This window comes from Hypanus sabinus, chromosome 7, assembly GCF_030144855.1.
Source record: "Hypanus sabinus isolate sHypSab1 chromosome 7, sHypSab1.hap1, whole genome shotgun sequence".
NCBI classification, from domain to species: domain Eukaryota; kingdom Metazoa; phylum Chordata; class Chondrichthyes; order Myliobatiformes; family Dasyatidae; genus Hypanus; species Hypanus sabinus.
This window is the reverse complement of record NC_082712.1, coordinates 126,984,205-126,996,924: the sequence shown is the minus strand read 5'-3', so window position 1 is coordinate 126,996,924 and position 12,720 is coordinate 126,984,205. Positions and strand designations below refer to the sequence as shown.

General features: G+C 39.3%; 1 protein-coding gene across 2 annotated transcripts in view; it reads left to right on the top strand.

Moving 5' to 3' along the window:
- The window catches only part of tkfc (triokinase/FMN cyclase), a 50,182-nt gene that overhangs the window by 229 nt on the left and 37,233 nt on the right, over window positions 1-12,720 (top strand). The window contains exons 1-5 of one of the 2 annotated variants that reach the window (XM_059975552.1): window positions 9-165; window positions 2,314-2,503; window positions 5,347-5,457; window positions 10,561-10,742; window positions 12,025-12,103. In XM_059975552.1, the coding sequence (XP_059831535.1) occupies window positions 160-165; window positions 2,314-2,503; window positions 5,347-5,457; window positions 10,561-10,742; window positions 12,025-12,103 (568 nt within the window). In that variant the 5' untranslated portion in view covers window positions 9-159. Of the gene's footprint in view, window positions 1-8; window positions 166-2,313; window positions 2,504-5,346; window positions 5,458-10,560; window positions 10,743-12,024; window positions 12,104-12,720 lie in introns of those variants that run through there. The other variant, XM_059975553.1, reaches the window with a different exon arrangement.

Here is a 12,720-nt window from a genome sequence, read left to right as displayed (position 1 = left end):
GGCTCCCGGCCGGCTGGGCCTCGGCCTCCAGCTCCACCCATGTCTGTCCCGGGCTCCACCTCCTCACTTCGCCGCTGCTGCAGTCTGCCTTCCCGACCAAAGTCTGTCAGTTCGTCTGATTTCAAGCAGCGGCGCGGGATCTCTCGACCAAGCTGAGCGATGCACGTAAGCATCCGGGGAAAGATGGGGTTAGGTGAGCGGCCGTCCACCTGACGGGAGAGTGGGGCCTTCCAGCCGGCAGTGATCACAAGGCACAGTCGCCGTGGCGAGCGCCGCCTGACAATTGGGGTATCATTAGAGAGGACTTTTGAAGGGAACCACCTGCAATACATGGGCGTTTAAAAACTATATTAAAGTGACAAGTTAAAGAGTGCATTTAAGAAACCACATCCGTCTGTTGTGTTGCTCGTTGCTAAAGCACCTTATATTTTAAAGCCTTTCAATACGTCAACTTTGACTTTTGCTTGTGGTTTAAAGAAGCTGTTTTGCAACCATCACTAGCTTAACGATTATAACTATAGAGGGGGTCTCCATACTGACTAACCTAGGAAGAGTAATCACCAGGTCCCCTGGTCTGCTATTTCCTTGTGGCCAAAGAACTGCTCCTCAAAGGGCAGTGTGGTTCCCATCCACCTGCCATTTCCCGGGGTTATTCCCTTCTTTACTTCATCACTTCAGAGTAAATTGGACAGTTATTCCATTATGGAATGTGCAGCTTCTGAAAAACACATGACTTTGCAAAACTTAATAGCATATTGCAGAGGGTTATATCACTGATAATGGCATCATGATTTTCACATTTAAACCATCGATGTACAGTATGTGAAAAATTTAGCAACAGTGACATGGAGCAAAACAATGAATATTTTTTGTCACTTACAGATTTGTTTTGAGTCAACAGATGTTCAGGCCTCATAGGTCTCAGGTAGCTTACATTCACTGCAATGCTGAGAGAATGCTGTACTTCCTGACTGCTTCTTGCTCTGTGAAATTCCAAATCCTCCATCAATCTATTCAGATGTACATTAAATATATTTTGGTGCTACTTGATGAAGTGTAGCCAGTTTTACTGTTACTGCCAACATTCATTTAATTAAAACCCCTTTACAGATGGTTGTTTTAGGACGCACCCTATGATTAACATGATTACCAACTCTCTTTTTTGAAAAATGGCAACTTTCAGAAGCTATTGTTGGCCATGGATTTCTCTGGGTGTCCATTTGGAATTGAGAAGTATCAAATAAGAGCTTTTTTTTCTTTCTGAAGTAACTATTTTCTACTAAAAATCTCTTTACAATTATATTACTACATTTATAAAATGATATGCAAATGAACAAACAGAAAATAGACCACTTAATTCTCCAAGTCACTTCCTTCATTCAAGAAGATCCAGGCAGATCTATTAGTAACCTAAACTCTATATTTCTATCACCCTTCATTGCCCTCTTGTAGGATCTATCTACATCTAAGCCGTTCACATAAATTGTGAAAAAATTGAGGTTGTGTAGTAAATTCTTTGCCAATCCCAACTAGAAGAAACTAATTCATGATTGCTATCTGCTTCCTGTTAGCCAGCTGAACTAAGACAATGCTGTCTCCTACACCTCTGCAGGGGATGCAAAACTCACTAAATCTGGAAGTTGACTGTAGCTGCAGAGGACATCAGACTTGATAGGGCCTTACATATTTAAATGCTCTGAAAGAATTTAATCTGCATTCTCTGTATTTGCAACTTACTGCCCCTTGCACTGTTGGTGTTTAGGGCAGCAATGAGGGTCCACCATCTCTGTCTGTCCATACCATTGCAAGCAGACATAGAAGGTCTCTTTGTTGTTTCTGTAACAATTTTTTTTAACCGGTCAAGGTCGTTAGCCCTGTGCTGAATCCCCAAACCTAGAGGACTGGTGGATCACTCTTTAACTGGCCTTTGACCTGTTTAGCATGGGTGACCCTACCAAGAACCAAAGTACAGGGTCCTGACTCTAGCCAACATAACTCTCCAGGTCATTGAGGCGTGCAAGCCTCCAAACTCAATTTCAAGGTTGTGGTCTCCTTGTAGGTATATTTGCAAATCTGCAGAAGAGAATAGGTTGCTCCCAGGGGTGAAATTAGGAGTCATCTGGGGTGGTGTTGGATGCTGAATGATTGAAAATAAGTCCCCCGGATTTTCATTCTGGTGATGGTGTTGAGAGTAGTGAAACTAAAATGAGTTTGTTGGATAGAAGATTACACACCACAACGTGTAAATTGAACGGCTTAGAAAGCTGATATTCAGTCTTTTGAGTGAGAAATTAATTTATCCTCTTGCTTTAGCATTCAAAGAAACTGACAAACTCTGTGGAACATTGTGTGGATGATGCTTTGGAAGGACTCGTGGCCTGGAATGTAGGAATGCAGCTGGTGCAGGGACATCGTATCGTTATCAGGTCGGACTTAAAGAACATTAAAGGCAAAGTGGCATTACTGTCTGGAGGAGGCTCGGGACATGAACCAGCTCATGCAGGTATCAATTTTAAAATGTTGATCTTAGTAAATCTCCATAAGATTTTAAACTTTTTACTAATAATGGATCAAGCAGGTACAATCGGTTCAGTTGCTTCAGCTGATAATGGTTTCACTTTTGAGTTAGGTAGTTTTGAACTCAATGTACTATCCCACATTTCAAATACTAGAAAACTGCTGCTTTTGTAAAGTGACATCTTCTACATGAGATATTAACTTATGCTCTTGGTTGCCTTTTGAGGTGTGTTAAAACAACCTGGTGATTTTGATGAGCCAATAGATAAGTAATTAACAAAATGTCCGAAAAAGCAGTGGTACTGGAACTTATTCCTTCAAGATCCTTCACTCTGAAAAAAACAACTATCTTAACTCTTTGCCATTTGTATTTTAATGTGTTGTCCCACGAATGCATTGTCCTCCTTTACTATGTAGGCCTTGTTTGCTAATCAAGCTTTTTATTCAGGACTTTACAAATTATTCATAAATGGCTGTACATTTACATTTAAGAGTGATCATCAAGAATGTGTATTTTGAACATACATACAAGGATGTAATGTTGAGACTTTATAAAGAACTGGTGAGACCTCACTTGGAGTTTGAGAGCACTTTTGGGCCCCTTATCTTAGAAAGGATGTGGTGAAATGGAGAGGGTTCAAAAAAGATTCACTGAAGTAATTTCAACTTTGAATGGCAATGGCTTGTATTCAGAAGAATGAGTTGACCTAATTGAAACCTATTGAATGGTGTAAGGCCTTGATAGAGTGGTCGTGGAGAAGATGTTTCCTCTGATGGGAGAGTCTAAGACAAGAGGACACAGCTTCAGAATAGAGGGGTGTTGTTTTAGAATGGAGATGAGGAACTTGTTTTAGCCAGACAGTGGTGAATCTGTAGAATTCTTGGCCACAGGTAGCTGTGGGGGTCAAGTTTTTATGTATATTTAAGGAAGTGGTTGATAGATTCTTGATAGGTCAGAACATGAAGGGATATGGGGAGAAGGCAGGGGATTGGGGCTGAGAAGAAAATTGGATCAGCCATGATGAAATAGTGGAGCAGACTCGATGGGTCAGATGGCCTAATCCTGCTCTTATGTCTTATATTTTATTAGTAATTGGACAAGATTACAGAAGTGAATAAAGATAAGGACAAAGCATAATATGGATTTGGAAGCTGGATGAGAATTTTAAACTTATTGTGCTGTTTAAATGTGTGTCAGTACAGCTCAGTGAATCAGCTATGAATGTAGGCTTTTATCGGCTGGGGAGCAGGTGACTTCCCCATCCTATCATCAGCCAAATTAATGGGTGTGAGCACAAAGGAAGCCAGCCAGGAGAGTATTTAAGCAGTTTAAGGCTAGAAGGAATAAAACCACAGTTGAGGAGGTCAGAAAGACTAAGATGTAGATCATAGGATAATGTTACAGAGATGATAATAGGGTAATATTGATGTAGTTAAAATGTGGTTCAAAGTTCTTTCGGAATATCACATCAAAGTGGTGAAAAGTTCTGCTGTTCAGTTGAAGATAAATAGGTAATACAAATCCTCTGTTGGTAGACCCATTAATGCTGAAGATCATCCTAAAGGATTAAAATGTTAGGTCATTGGTTGTTCATCAGCCATGCTTCATTCAGTGGGTTAGCATTGGACAGAAGCAGCAGTACAGGTGTAGGTTAGACAGACACAAAGTCAATGCTTTGTGTATAGTCGATGTTTGTATGGTATTTGACATGATTTGATTTGGGTTGGGTTGTTGATTTTGGGTTTAATTTTACTTTGGCATCCTGGTCAAGTACGATGATCAGCAACGTAAGAGAGACAAGATGTGAGACTGTTTGAATGAAGAATTGGAGGTTTGTTTCCTGCTTCTCCTATCTGATGAATTAGTTCAGAAAATGTAGGCATTGTTGCCAGCTTTTCTCCGCTTATTGCTTTGGTCTGAACCTTCAAAACTTGAAAATTGAATTAAATATGACAGAGCACTGCAAACTTGCAGGACCTGTGTTGCTGAACACTGCAGGACTCCTTCATGGATGACAATTTTTAATCCATAGATGATGTAAATATTGTACTCATTTTAATGAAAATTAAGCAAATATTGTATATACATTAGAAATCTTTTTCTAAAATGCATTCCTTTAGAGCAATTCGGATGGTGGAATTGTTTAACACACTGGGGCTGCAGATGTATACACTCAGTGGCCACTTTAATAGATATAGGATTGGAACCTGATGCAGTCCTGTGCTGCTGTAGCCCATCCGCTTCAAGTTTCATGTGTTGTGCGTTCAGAGATGCTCCTCTGCGCAGCACTATTGTAACACTTGGTTATTTGAGTTACTGTCATCTTCTTGCTTGCTTGAACCAGTTTGGCCATTCTCCTCTGACCTCCCTCATTAACAAGGTGTTTTCGCCCATAGCACTGCCACTCACTGGGTTTGTTTTTAGTTTTTCGCACCATTCTCTGTGAACTCTAGGGAATATTATGTGTGAAAATCCAAGGAGATCAACAGGTTCTGATGTACCCACATAACCACCCTGCCTAGCACTGGCAATTGTTTCACAGTCAAAATCACTTAGATCACGTTGTGTGGTTTGAGCAATAATTGAATCTCTTGACCATGTCTGCATGCTTTTATGCATTGAGCTGCTATTACACATTGATTAGATATTTGCATTAAAAAGCAGGCCTACAGATCTACTTCATAAAGTGGCCACTGACTGTATATTTGAAAATGCACCTCAATTGTTAAAATCCAAGCAGAGCAAGTTATAAAGAGGGGAAAAAATGTGAATTCTGGCTCTTATATTCCGAGGCTATCATTGGATTTTGGAAATTTCTTTTTTTTCAGGCTATGTTGGAGCAGGAATGTTGACTGCTGCTATTGCTGGAGATGTTTTCACTTCTCCTCCAACTGGAAGTATTTTAGCAGCGATTCAGACCGTGGTCAGAGCGGGAGCAGGTATGTACACAATGAAATAGTGAAGTTCCAAAGATGTCCTTTTGACATCTACTATATAGAAAGAACTGATTGCAGTTATGCAAAACAAAATTCTGTAAGTCAGTCTATCTCATCAACAAGTTGGAGATGTTTATTACTAAATTTGGTATTGTGACTAGATTTGTATATATTATAAAAGTTATTCGTTAATATAGTGACATGCTACAGCTCCAGATTAAAGAAAACAGGTACCTGGAATATTTATGGGATAGCCACTAATGAACTTGTTATTTTGATTACCTACCTTTATCCCTTGTTGTGCCTATCATTTTATGAATTAGACCAGAATGTGCCCCATTTTTGAAGCACTGTCTTAGAAAAGATTGCTTTCAAAGTCCATCTAGATAAAGCCCATAGAGACTAGCCAATCTACCATTTTTTTTCTGTTTCAAACTCGACAGAATTAATTTGACACGACTTTCACATATTTGTGTTGGCTGCCTCTAATGTATTCAATTTTATCCAAAAATTCTGTCATAACAGATTGTGATGACTTTGTCATAATTGATATGAATCTGTCATATGGTTGTGTATCTCTCATTCTTAACAGAATGTTGTGATATTGACAGTTTGCATCTTTCCATCTTCTTACTCCTTTAAATAGGAGATTGAAAAATTGTTATTATCTCCTGTGAAATTTCATCCCATTGTTCTTTTAATGTCATGAGACTTATCCATTTTCAAAGATGATAACTCCTTAATATATCCCACCTTGCATAAATATTTCGCTTGATATTTTTCGCTTGATATATTTTGCTTGACCGCAGGGGCTGGGGTGAAGCTGAAGAGTCAGACAGGTGATTGGCAAAAGGGATACAGAGCTAGAGAAGGGAAAGGATCATGGGACGGGAGGCCTAGGGAGAAAGAAAGGGGGAGGGGAGCACCAGAGGGAGATGGAGAACAGGCAGAGTGATGGGCAGAGAGAAAAAAAAACTAAATATATCAGGGATGGGGTAAGAAGGGGAGGGGCATTAATGGAAGTCACTCCACTCCCTCCGGTCTTCTCCTATCATTTCGCATTTTCCCCTCCCCCTCCTGCTTTCAAATCTCTTACTATCTTTCCTTTCGGTTAGTCCTGCCGAAGGGTCTCGGCCCGAAATGTCGACAGCGCTTCTCCCTATAGATGCTGCCTGGCCTGCTGCGTTCCATCAGCATTTTGTGTGTGTTGCTTGAATTTCCAGCATCTGCAGATTTCCTCATGTTTGACGTAGTATTGAGTGCAGTTTCGGGCTCTTATCAAAGAACAGATATATTAGCATTGGAGGGAGTCCAGACAAGGTTCATAAGAATGAAAAGATTAATGTACAATGAGTGTTTGATGGCTCTGAGCCTATACTTGCTGGAGTTCAGTAGAATGGGGTGGGAGGGGGGAAATCTCATTGAAACCTATTGAATATTAAAAGGCCTAGATAGATTGGCCGTGGAGAGCATGTTTCCTATAGTAGGGTAATCTAGGACCAGTGGGAAATCCTCAGAGTACAAAGGTGCCCCTTTAGAACAGAAGTGAGGAATAACTTCTTCAGTAAGAAGGTGGTGAATTTGTGGAGTTTGCTGCCATAGACAGCTGTGGAGGCATTGGGTATATGTAAAGTGGAGGTCGATAAGGTTCTTGATTAGTAAGGATGACAAAGGTTACAGGGAGAAAGGGATTAAGAGGGATAACGAAGCAACCATGATGAAATGACGGAGCAGACTCTGGGTCAAGCGGCCCTATTCTGCACCTACATCATATAGCCTTAAGTGCCTCACTGTTTCTCTAGCTATCATAAGACCATAAGATATAGGAGCAGAATTAGGCCATTTGGCCCATCGAGTCTGCTGTGCCATTTCATCATGACCGATCCAATTTTCCTGTCCGTCACGTGCCTTCTCCCGGTATTCCTTCATCGTCTGACCAATCAAGAATATATCAATATATTTCAAATATATGTAAAAATGTGGTCTTCACAGCTGCATGTGGCAAAGAATTCTACAGGTTCACCACTGTCTGGCTAAAGAAGTTCCTCCACATCTCTGTTCTTAAAGGACGCCCCTTATTGTGAGGCTGTGTTCTTTAGTCTTAGAAGCATCCTCTTCACATCCACACTATTAAAGCCTTTGATAGTTTTCCATGAGGTCATCCCTCATTCTTCTGAATTCTAATGAATACAGGCCCAAAATCATCAAACACTCTTCACATGACAAGCCATTCAATCCTGGAATCATTTTCGTGAAGCTCCTTTGCACCCTTTCCAGTTTCACCGGTTTTATCCTCTTACAAAACAGCTTGGGATTTTTTATTTTATTTTACTTAATATATTTTCATACCATATCTATTCCTTTTTAATTGTTTTATTTTACCCTGGGATTTCCTATATTCCTCCAGGGTTTCTTCTGTACTGAGCTCAGTGTATCTGATGTAAGCTGTGCTCTAATGCTCTGTTACCCCTTTCAGCACCGGGCACTGATATTTTTAACTATATTTTAAGGCAAATGTTTATATCTTGCTGCTTCCTCATAGCTTCTTTGGTACTACACCTACTGCTTCTCTGTTCTCCCTTGCTTAATATCTGTTGCTAAGCCCCCCTCTGCCTTGCCACCTCTTCCAGGAGGAGGGAGTTTGTGTGGCACAGTACTTATGCGTAAAGTAAGTTTATGTACTATACCTCTCTTCAAAGTATTAGTAAAACAGACCATTGAATATTTTCAAGATAAAGATAGACAGACACTTGATAATGTGATGGAAGATGACTGTGGGTGGGTGGGAACAGAGTTGAATGTGTGTTAAAGTTGGAAGTGATAGAGGTTGATTTTCAAAAGGCCATAATTAGAATTTTTGGTTAAAATTAAAACAACCAAGGAGATCATATATTATCGTAGCTGAGGTCTGCAGAAGCATATTTTGTAGAAGCAGAAGAGTTGTCTTCATGATCAGCTGAGAACAGCTACCTTCTGCAAGGAAATTTGTAGCCAGCTCCAAACATGATTATGATCTTTTATAATTTTTTAATGTATCAATTTCCTTCAGATATAACATCAACTGCTCTCTACTGGCATTTTCTAAAACAGTGGATTCTGGCTAATTGGGACATATAGAGATCAGTTCATTTTGACCCAATAAGCAGTACCACAATTAGCTGGTTTCATAGAAATTGTTATAAAGGTATAAGAAAGACACATTGCATAGAAAATTATGTATACAAATGAAATACAGAACAAATTAGAATACTACCAAATCTAGTACAGTACTATTAAACTGTGTGATAGTTTCTAATACTTACCAACCAAGGAATTCATCTGCATCACATTCTTTTAATTATAAATGAACAAAATTATTGCATTCACAGAGTGCAGATGATAAACTGCTGTCAACTATTACATCCTCCAAATCTTCATTTTCATTGTAACACTCAAGATGATTATTGATACTTCCAAATTCTTCATAGTTTCTTACTTGTCGAAGTAGTGAAATTGTTTCATTTTCACTCCTGATCATTTCTGACATCTCCAAACCTGAATACTTGAAACCATGGTGATAAAAACAGATTGGAATGGTCTTACTGCTTAATTCTTATCAAGTATCGGTGACAAAAATTGCTGCTCCAACATCTCCTGCAGAATTTCCATCATTACAGCTGCACCACAAAGCTATTGCTTAGCCCCCTGCTCTACTCGCTTTATACTTACGACTGTGTGGCCAAGGACAGCTCAGATGCCATATTTAAATTTGCTGATGATATCACTGTTGTCTGAATCAAGTGGTGACAAATCAGCATGTACATCAGAGAGAGATGGTAAATTTGGCTGAGTTGTGCCACAACAACAGCTTATTTCTCAATGTCAGCAAGAACGAGGAGCTGATTATTGACTTCAGGAGAAGGAAACCAGAGTCCTCATCGGGGGTTCAGAAGCCGAGAGGGCCAACAAATTCATCGGTGTTATCATTTCCAAGGATCTGTCTTTGGCCCAGCACTTAAGTGCAATTGAAAAAGCACGGCAGCACCTCTACTTAGAAGTTCATGAAGATTCATCTAAAATGTGTCGTGGAGAGTATGTTGACGGTCTGTACCACAGCTTAGTATGGAAACACCAATACCCTTGAACAGAAAACCCCACAAAAAGTAATGGGTGCGGCCCGGTCCTTCTCAGCTAAAGCCCTTCCCACGATTGAGCACATCTACAGAGAGTGCTGTTGCAGGAGAGCAGCCTCTATTATGAGGAATCCCCACCACCCAGGGCATGCTTTCTTCTCACAGCTGCCACCAGGAAGAAGGTACAGGAGCCTCAGGACTCCCATCACCAGGTTCAGGAACAGTTATTACTCCTCAACCTTTGGGCTCTTGAAACTGAGGATTTGCCCCATCACTGCACAGTTCCCACAACCTATGGACTAACTTTCAAGGACTCATTTCATGTTCTTAATATTTATTGCTTATTTATTTATTATTATTACTTCTTTTGTATTTGCACAGTACAGTGTCTTTTGCACATTGGTTATTGGTCTGCCCTATTGGGTGTGGTCTTTCATTGATTGATTTTGGATTTACTGTGTACACAAATCTCAAGGATGTGTAAGGTAACATATACGTACTTTGATCTTAAATTTACTTTGAACCTTGTTTTCTAAAGATAAGCTCATGCAGTTGATGCTGTTTAAAAGCTTACCTCGCTGCTTGTGTGGTATCTAAACAGCCTTGTAAGTCCATGTGATTAACATGAGTTGGAAACTGTTTGGCAACAGTTTCCCGTCCCTATTAAGTGGTATAATGTGCTGATTAAATAAAGGGAAACCTTGCTATTTTCTCCATTTGTTTTTGTGCTTATGAGTTTTCTAAAATAAGCAGCTGTTCTGGTTGACTGATGGCCCAATTCTAAACTGTGTCATCTCTACGTTTTGATAATGCTTCTGTGCAATGCTTTGGGACATTACTTGTTTTTTGCACAACAGGTTCTGTATTCATTAATAACTTCAAGAATTATTTATCTGAAGGGAATTGATTTAGTTGGTTGGCTGTGGAGTTGTGTTGATTAAGAAGACAACTATGATGCATTTTAAAGACCTATTTATCTGTATTTTCTATCCAGCTGGTGTACTGCTGATTGTCAAGAACTACACAGGGGATCGGCTAAATTTCGGTTTAGCTCTAGAAGAGACAAAAATGAAGGGAATTCCTGTGGAGATGGTTATTGTGGCTGATGATTGTGCCTTTACCAAGCAGAAGAAAGCTGGGAGGAGGGGTTTGTGTGGCACAGTACTTATCCATAAAGTAAGTCTATTTGCCAAAACACTTCAAAGCATTATTAAAGCAGAGCCTTTGAATACTTTGAAGGTAGAGGCAGATAAACATTTGGTCATGTGGTGGAATGTTTAAGTCTGAAGCCTTGTTGATTTATCAAGAGATCAATGGCACATAATGGGACTGGAAATTTGTACAAAGTGATGCATCGTACCCAGTTCAGTAAATCACCAGGAACTTTCTGACCTTTTTTGGAAACCAGAATTGTGGCAAAGGACTAAAACTGATGAATATTATACCTCTGTTAAGAATGGGTTGAGATAGGTTATAATTAACTGATCTTTGATTTAGCCCTGGTAAATATCTTGGCCTAATAGCTATTGAATTTCTAAGAAAAATGTTGTTCATGAAAACTGGAGTCATCATGTGGGTATCTAGGTATTCCATTTACCTGAAGCTGTGACACATGGAAAGTTCCAGACATATGAAATAACTTCCGCTGGAATCCAGTTCAGTGTCCATGATTTTTATTTATAAATGCATTGCATGAAATTGAAGTAGAAGCCTTTTGTTTTAGGTCTGTTTTTTCTCTCAACTCCTGTCTCAGAACAAACTTTATATCCAGATTTGTTTGTAGCCTATAAATATTTGCTAAAAATGGTAACTCTTACAAAATAGGTTTACATGAAACGCGATCAGTGGCAGTTACATTGCAAATGATGGTAAAATGGAAGGTGTAGTATTTGATGATAACAGGTGAAAATGAGCAGATAATATATAATGGATACCAGTAAAAGTTATGAAATGGAAATGATAATAATGCAGTGAGTGGGAATTTTGTGCTTTGAAAATTTGAGTTTAAAACATTTCCTTTGAGATTTAAAAACTTGCATGTTGGGATTTGCTGTACTGAGAAAGGACTGAAGCTGGAGACTGAGTGGCAGTAGCTATTCAAATCAGACAATGATGTTCTCCTCTGGCATCACAAGTTGCCACAAGTTGCACAGCTATTCTTCCTTGTGACTCTTTAAATTAAACAAAACGCTGCCATGTACCTTCATAATTGGATACTTGTGAAATCATGCAATAGTAATTGGTTAGTGAACAGAGGGACAACTGCTGATATCTTTTGAGATTGCCTCTGATCATAAAGTAATGACTTGAGAGAAGTATTGATAAAACCTTTGAAAGTTTTTCTCCATCAGGGAAACAAATATTTTCAGAAAAGAATGAAAAAGAATTAAAGTGTTCAGGTATTTAGATTTAAGTCTCCATTGGCTCTTCTTAATTGACTAATCTTTGCTGTTGACAGATAGCTGGGGCCATGTCTGAAATGGGAAAGTCACTCAATGAAATTTTAGAGAAACTGAACACCACTTTAAGTAAATTGGGTAAGTGGAAACCAAACAGTTTGTAGAAACTGTTAACTTTTCAGTTTCATGACCCTTTATCAAAGTGATCCACCTCTGCAGATACTGCAGCCTGACTTTTTGAGTATTGCCAGCATTTTCAACTTTTTCTTCAGACTTCCAGCTTTTGTAATTGTTTTTTACTTCACTGCTAATGATGCTTGCATGGTGCACAGTGTAGAAAACATTTCTGTGCGATTGTTGAAGTTTACGCTACACTAAAAGAAACAGTTGGTTTGAACAATCTGCCAGGCAGATTGGTGAGATTTGCACATTTGCCAAGCAGAACCATAGAGCAGATTCAGTGTGGATAATATTGTAGAGTCTAAAGTGGGTGGTGGGAACTGCTTCAAACAAAGGGCATCGAAGGAATGAACATGGAATTAATTTATCCATCACATATGTATTCTTATAGAAATCAAAAGATTGCTATTTATCCCTTATTTCAACATTGTTAGTGTTCTGACTTTGCATCCAGATACCATTCACGGGTGGTGGGTGTGGAAGGATGCAGGCCACAGCTGAATATCTGCCAAGGGTGATATTCATCTATGGCAAGATAGAGGGCAGTTAGAAACCATATTTTCTGCTTGTGCACT